Consider the following 7,716-nt stretch of genomic DNA (forward strand, 5'->3'; position numbering starts at 1 on the left):
CCACAACTGTGGTCTCTGGGAACAGCAAGAAGTGACTGAGGATGACCAAGAAGCATCAGACACACCACTTAGGAAGAGGAAGATCCCTAAAACTTAGTGGCGCACAGAAGTTTACTGTTGAAACAAAAGTATTCATAGCATCGTGGAATCATAAGGTGATTTCGGTTGGAATGGACCTTTGAAAGGTCATTTAGTGCAATCTCCGACACTGCCATGAATGAGTTATATTGGTACAAACTTTCAACGTTGCTGTCAGTAATGTCTATATAAAAAACCCTGTTGGGTTGGATTGGGGTGGACTGAGCATACACTTAGCCTTACAGTTGGGTTATAAGTTTAATTTACAGAATTTATTATGAAAATTGTTACGCGAGATGCTGGCCTGGGTCTTCTGAAACATATTTTAAGGAGATATGGTCGTGGAGTCCTATTAGAAAACACATCAACAGCTGATCATTTTGTACTGAATTGTTAAAATACAGTATTAAAATCTGTTCAAAAGGTAATCCCTCGTTAAGGTGATGTAGGAAAAAGATGCAGTGGTGTCCACAGGCCACGGAGGGAGGGTGCTGCAGTTGCTTCCTCTGGAAAGCAATATCCATGGCTTTGTGTTTTAAAAAGGTCATGATGATTTCAGGAGAGAACAGTTTGGAGGGTAACCACATGAGCCAAAACACTCTGCATAGTTCTGATGCGATAAGAAAATCACTAGCCAGTGCTCTCCAGGCTGGTTATGAGGCTGCGTATTCACTGCCATGCTCATTGGTTTTGGGGAACCATGGGCCCCAGAGAGCCAGTTCCTGGGGTAAGTGACTAGAAATGTTTCCCTGGTGTAGGGCTCTGCTGAGAAATAACAAGAAGTGGGCAGCCTCAGACCATCTCCCATAAGTCTACCCCAGAAGCATCTATTGATTGTTCCCATAATCTAGGCCACAGACCTGTAGGAAGTCTCAGTGCCAGGATCAGGGCCGGGGCTGGGACCCAGGCCAAGACCAGACTCAAGAGACATCTGCATGAAGGCTTCCTCCAGTGACTGCCACGGACTACCTAGGAACCTGGCCAGGCCAGGAAGAAAACAGTAGCCAAGGCCCGTCACAGGCATATATCAGGCAGAGCTGAGGCAGCTTGTGCGAGGCCTGAGCTCTCATGGAGACCCTGTGTTATGGGTTTGATGTAAAGGGGTTCTAGTGGCAGGAGAGAGAATTTGCTCCCTGTGACTTCCCTGCTTTTGGAACTGGGTCAGAGCTGATTCTGGCCACCAGATCGGACTTCCATCCCCCTCGGGATTGAGTCAATCAGCACCTCTGCGAATTGTCCTATTTAAGTTGAGACAAAGGAACGGGAAAAGGTGCTTTGCCCCAGAGAGAGGAGAGAAGGGAGGAGGGTGCTGCCCCCACTCCCAGTCGGGGGCTGCCCGTGCCGGACCGGCGTCACCAGTTGAGGATGGCCGTGGCAGAGCCGCTTGGGGAACTTGGGGAGCGGGCCACTCCCGGGGTGCCCACTGGGCCGAGTTCACCCAGAGAGGACTAAGATCTGAGAGAAACGGCCACACTGACACCAGGTCGGTGAAGATGGAACAGGACAAGGTGTGCCAGAGCTGAGTTTCCCCTGCAACCGGTGGCGAGATGGCAGGAGACCCCCTGCAGCCAGGACAGACTCGGTGGAGCAGAGACCCACTCGCAGCCCGTGGAGAAGCCCATATTGGAGAAGAGATGCCTGAGCCTGAGGACGGTTGTGGAGCATGGGATGCATGACAAGGTAGAGACGCATCTAGAGTACGTGTGACGATGCACACCAGAGTGAGTGGCAACTCCCTAAGAATCTGAGACTGTGGTAAAGCCCACGCTGGAGCAATCTGATGGGGAAGGATTGCATCCTGCGGGTAGGACTCACTCTGGAGAAGTTTGTGGATTTTCCTCATGAGTAGGGGATCCACTGGAGCAAGGGAAAAGGGTGTAAGGACTCCTCCTCCTTTAAGAAAAGGAGCAACAGTAACAACATGGGATGAACTGACCTGCACTCCCCCATTCCCTGTCCCCCTGCGCCACCGGGGGAGGAGGTAGAGCCAGGAAGAAAAGGAAAGGGGGGGAGATGTTGTTTTTAAGATCTGTCCTTGTTTCTTTTTATCCTCTCAAGTAACTGTTAATGTTTCTTTTTATCCTTTCAGGTAACTGTTAATAAATTGAATTACTTTATTCCCAAGCCGAGTCTGTTTTGCCCGGAACCATGGTCGGTGGATGCTCCGTCTCTTCTTGTCTCGACCCTCAGTCCTTTTATTACATTTTTCTCCTCTCCACTTTATTGAGGGGAGGAGTGAGAGAGCGGCTGTGTGGAGTTTAGTTGCCGGATCGGCCTAAACTACGACACCCTGGGCCAGGGGCCAAGCCAGAGCTGGCCCCCATGGTTGCATTGGGTCAAGGTGGGCTTGGTCCTGACGCTCCTTGTCCCTGTGTTACCACCTGATCCAGCACTGCCTCCCACAGAAACCAGCCTGGGGAGGGGTGTCTCCAGTCCCCACCCTGTGCAGGGACCTCTCTGTCATCAGCTCTGGTCCTGTGATGCTGGCAGTTTGTGGGGTCTGTGTGAGGGCAAAACCCAACACCACAGAGTTTCAAAGTCTGCAGATGTGGAAAGACCCCGGTCTGTGTGCAGGAAGCAGCAGCTCTGCATGGAGCACAAAAGCCACTTCAGCCGCTGGGCTGAAGGAATGCTGAAGGAGCTTGGTGCCTGGGGGAAGGCACCCCAAAGCGTGCCTTATGGTTGGGTTGGTGTGTGCCCTGTGCCATTCAGGGACAGCTCACAGATCCTGCTGCTTGCAGAATCAAATCCCACTCTCACTGCCACGTCTGTGGGGGAATCTGCTCTCGCACAGCACCTTTCCAGACCAGAGGTGGGTTGTGGCACTTGAGGGAGCTTAGAGTTGCTGGGCCTGAAGAAAGCTGCTCCTTGCTTGGGAAGACAAGGTACCAAAGAGTATCCATGTGTGGTTGGGCACCAGTCAGTGCCCTGGGCCTGCCTTCAGCCAACGGGGTGTTGGGATCCCGGGGACAGGGGACTCCAGTGTGTGGCCTGCTGTAGCTGACACCAACGCTAACTTGTAAACACCTCAGCCCTACACATGTTGGAAACAGGTGGGCATTGCAGATGCTGTGCTGAGGGGTGATAGGGCTGCACAGGGAAGCTGTCCCTGCTGCCCGTGCCCAGGTGTGCTGACCATAGCTCTAGACCAACTGATGGAGAGAAGGGGCAGGTGGAGTAGGGACTGTGAGCCATCCCCAAAGCTATTTACCTATTCCCAATTCTTGTTACCCTTTGGGAACATGGTCTTCTGGTCCTCTTTCCCCAGCACACCTCCACCCAAAGCAAGAGGACCACTCTTCCCCAAGAGCCTGTGGGACTGCTAATCACCTTGCGGCCTCCCACATGCCTGTAGTTCCCCTCTGGAGAACAGCAGTTGTCAGGATTCCTGTTGGCATGATGTGCTCCATGGCCAAGGAGCTATTTCTGAGCAGACAGGCAGGAAGCAAGGACTGATAACCATTGACTGTGGAGTAACTAGGGTTGTCTTCCTCAGCTTCAAGAGGCAGTGCCTGAAATAGGACTCACTGCCATGTGTCCCACCCTCCAATGCCTCCAGGAGTGATGAAGTGTATCCCTGTGTCCTCACATATTTCCTCTCCAAAGCAATGACTTTCTTCATCAGCAATCAGCATGCAGATGGAAAAACCACCTAAGGGACACAGGCCAGGTGGCAACATATTTTTAATGAGTTTAAAGAATGAAATGAGGTCACTCAAAGTGGAGGTCCCCAGTGTGGGAAGGAGCAGGAACAGCCAAGCATCTCTTCTCCTTTTCCTGTCAAGCTGCCCCACAAAAGCAGACAGGCTAACAGGTCACTCCAGGACGGTTTCTGGATCCTCACTGCAGGCTTGGAGGGGAGCACAAGATTATAAAGAAAAGAAAGAAAAAGGGTGAGTAGGATATAAGAAAGGCAGATATTGGCCATGTTGTCAGAGAGCACAGGCTGACCCCTTCCAGTCTGCCCTTGCAGGGCAAGCCAGAGATGGTCAGCATCTCTTAAAACACTGGCAGGAGGTTTGATCCTCTGTCCAGCACCATGTTCGGAGTTCCTGGGGGTCCTTGTTCAAAGCTGTTGTCAGCATCTTTAGCAGGGTCGGCATCTGCTGCCACAGTAGCGGTTGGCAATGCAGGAGAGGTCAAGTGACCCAGAGTTGATGGGCACTCCATCACTGCTGAGGATGCTGCCAACAGCAGCAGAGGTGGAGGAACCCACAGCGGTGTTCTGTGGGAAGGAGCTGAGGATGGGACCGGGGAGGGTCATCACCACAGGAGAGGGCTGGATGACAACGGTGGAGTTCTGGCACTGCCTGATGCAGGGCTCGTTGCAGCTGTTGGCCAGGGGGGTGGGGCCACAGGGCTGGCAGGGACGACACTGGTCATAGCAGGACATGTCTTGGGTCTGGAGGTGCACCTGGGAGAGAGGGCAGGGAGGAAGAAAAAATGGAGGTGCATGAGGTGCAGCCTGTCACCACACCAGGAAGGAATCAAAGAACATGCAGGGCCAGGAGGTGAAGGATGTGCAGAGATGTAAGCGGGCTTCTTGGCCTCGTCCTGCCAGGGCCCAAAAAGATCCACTAGCTCCTGTGTGGCTGCTGCTGAGCCCCTGAGTCCAAAAGCCACCTCAGTACAGTCCCAGCTTCCCTCCATGCCTAACCTTCTCCCCATCTCCCTCTGCTGCGACAAGCAGCTCCAAGATCTGGCACAGCACAAAGCCAGTGTCAGCTGAGAGGTCCATTGAAGTGAGAGCTCCTTTTAGAGAAAGCAGAGAAGAAGAAGGGGCTTCAGACTCACCTGACTCCCAAGGAGAAGGAGGCACGAGAAGTGGATGAGAGAGTGAGGACCTGGGCTGGCTTTTATCATGGACCTCTACTGCCCCAGGCTGCCAGAGGCATCCCTTGGAGAGGTGATGATTTTCTGACAAGCTCCTCTTGAATGCAAAACATCCCAGCTAACACCATGGGCTGTGTTTTGGCTTCCTGAATTGCTGTCTTTTCCTTTCCTGCTTTATGTCAGGCACATTCCCCAGTGAAGACATGTTTTGTGTTATAGGATGAGAGGCCCAAGCATTTCTGGTGCAAACCACATCAGCATGGGCAGAGGACTTATCTCATATGCTGGAAGAATCCAGGAAAGGACACTCAAAACAGACTAAAGAGCTGGCTTAGAAAACACACACGAACATGAACACACACAAAAATCTAGACCTCTAGTCATCTAGAATTAATTGAGAAGACTCAAGACAGCCAAACAGAGGCTGACTACATTGCCCAGGGTCACTCCACAGATGCTGGACTTGACAGAGTCATTGTCTTCATGTGAGTGTCCAAGGATTTAGGATGGCTGAGGGAAGATGAATCTGTGCAGAGTGCGAGCGGGAAGTGCAGCTGATGATTGTAACGTGCCCGGCTTGAGCCCATTCACCCACACACAAGCCCTTTCCCACGCTCTCTGTCTGTCCCTCAGTACCATGGACATGGATATGGGGTTTAGCCATGGGGTGGAGGTGCTTGTAGGCTCTGGTGGGTCAGTCTGTGGGTTCACTTCTGTTGGCATGATGAAGCAAGCCCTGCACATGTGACCAGGTATGCAGGCCCTGCTGTGAGCTTGTGTTTGCTGGGGAATTGAGAGGCCATGACTGGTCAATTGCAGGATCAGTGTCTCCAGGAAGATGATTCATCTCATTTCCCATGCACATCTACTTTGGGATGGGATAAGTCCTGTGTGTGAGCTGCTGCCTCTTCACTGACTGTGGGAAAAGTCTGTAGAATCTGTTAGAGGAGGTCCAGAGGAGGGCCATCAAATGTTCAGAGGGTTGGAACACCTCTCCCATGAAGAATGGCTGTGAGAGGTGGAGTTGTTCAGCCTGGATAGTGTCTATGTCCTTTGGTTCCATTTGAGATCACATCTGGTGTGTTGTATCTTGGTTGGGGCTCCTCAGTCCAAGAAATATATGAACGTGCTGAAACAACTCCAACAAACTCAATCAAGGGCGTTAGAGCACTGTCAAACATGACATGCTAAGGAGAAGCTGCAAGAAATGGGCCTGCCGAACTTCGAGAAGAGATGGTTCAGGGAAGACCTTCTTGCTTTCTACAATTACTCAACCAGAAGAGGCAGAGAAGATGGAATTTCTCAGCAATAAGAGATGTGGAAAGTGACAAGGAACTGGGATTTGGAGAAATCTGATTAGCGACAGGCTAAAAGAAACAGGAATTGGAATGGGTGTCCCAGGGACAGTGTGCCATCTCCATCCTGGGAGGTGTTAAGGGCTGGGCCAAGGCTCTGCAGCTGTCCCGTGTGCAGCTGGCGCTGTGCAGGCTGCTTCTTGCTGCGGGCCGGGCCGAGGGCATTTGCCGGGCGAGCAAGTGGTGCCCGTGCAGAGCCGCTGAGCAGCGGGAGCCCGGGCGAGCCCCGAGCGGCGCCGGCGCAGGGCTCAGCCCCGGGGCGGAGCTGGCGGCGGCGGAGAGGAGAGGAGGCGGCGGAGAGGAGGCGGCGGTGCCGGAGCAGAGAGCCGGGGCTGGCGGGGGGCAGCGAGGCGCGGGCGGCGGAGCGGCGGGATGCGGCGGTGCCGGGGCGCGGGGCTGGCGGGGCTGGCCGCGGTGCTGCTGGGTGCGCGGGGCTGGCGGGGGCCGAGGGCTGCGTGGGGCCGGGGCTGAGCCATGGGACGGCGCCCGCAGACCCCTCGAGGCTGCCGTCCCCTGTGGCTTCTTCACAGATCTTTGCCTCCAACCATCATGCCCTCTATCCGTCCCTCTGCTACCATCCCACATTGCATCTTCAAGCTCCTCGCTCTAGTCTCTGTCCAATCCTCCTTGGTTGTTTCCTTCCCTCTGTGTCTTTCCGTATAACTCGTACATTCATTCCTTCACCCTTACTACTCACTTTCTTTTCTTTGTCTATTTTTTTCTTCCATGACTCCACCTTTCCACTTATCATTCATTAATTCATCTCTCCACCAACTTGTAACAAGCACCTCATATGTTGCGATCCTCTGGAAACTCTTCTCCTCATCATCTCTACTTGTTCCTTACTGCTTTTGCGGCATTTGTTGGGGAAAGAGCAGGCAGGGCTGGGCAGAAAGACGGTTTTGAGATTATTTTTTCTTGTTTTTGTTGCCTGCAGTGGCTGCGGGCAGAGCCCAGGTGCAGCAGGAGCCGTCGGCAGAGACCACCGAGGGCACCGGCATCAGCATCAACTGCTCACACCCCAACATACAGTCAACCGACTTCATCCACTGGTACCGGCAGCTCCCGGGCCGAGGCCCCGCATTCCTCGCGCTCGGTCACAAAGGGTCCAAGGAGGTGCCGGAGCCGCCGGGGCGGCTGTCGGTGTTGCCAGACCGCCGGTCCAGCGCCCTGTGGCTCGCCCGGCCCCGGCGCGGGGACGCGGCGGTGTATTACTGCGCGCTGGGAGACACGGGGAGAGGAGCCGGGGCTGCGGCCGGGCACGAACCGCGGCGGGCGGGGCCGGGCGGCTGTGTCGGGGGCGGGGGGGCAGCCCCGGCCGGGCCCGCCAGGGGGCGCTGCCGCTCCGCCCGCCGGGGCCGCCTCGCCCCGCCCGGCCCCGGCCGGCCCCGGCCCCGCTTCTGCCGTCGGCACCGGCACCGACGGGGCCCCGCAGCCCCGGGAGTTCCCC

At 54.7% G+C, this 7,716-nt stretch overlaps 1 protein-coding gene across 1 annotated transcript; it reads right to left on the reverse strand.

The window, feature by feature from the left end:
• Positions 1 to 4,165: 4,165 nt before the first annotated feature.
• On the reverse strand, positions 4,166 to 4,981 carry LOC147527041 (feather keratin Cos1-1/Cos1-3/Cos2-1-like). Its single transcript, XM_086626610.1, has 2 exons — positions 4,873 to 4,981; positions 4,166 to 4,492 (listed from the first exon to the last, which is right to left on the reverse strand). The coding sequence occupies exons 1-2, from the start codon at positions 4,939 to 4,941 to the stop codon at positions 4,166 to 4,168; spliced, it is 396 nt and encodes a 131-aa protein (XP_086482736.1). The 5' UTR covers positions 4,942 to 4,981.
• Positions 4,982 to 7,716: the final 2,735 nt, after the last annotated feature.

Source organism: Tauraco erythrolophus, chromosome 25 (genome assembly GCF_009769465.1).
Source record: "Tauraco erythrolophus isolate bTauEry1 chromosome 25, bTauEry1.pri, whole genome shotgun sequence".
Lineage (NCBI taxonomy): Eukaryota > Metazoa > Chordata > Aves > Musophagiformes > Musophagidae > Tauraco > Tauraco erythrolophus.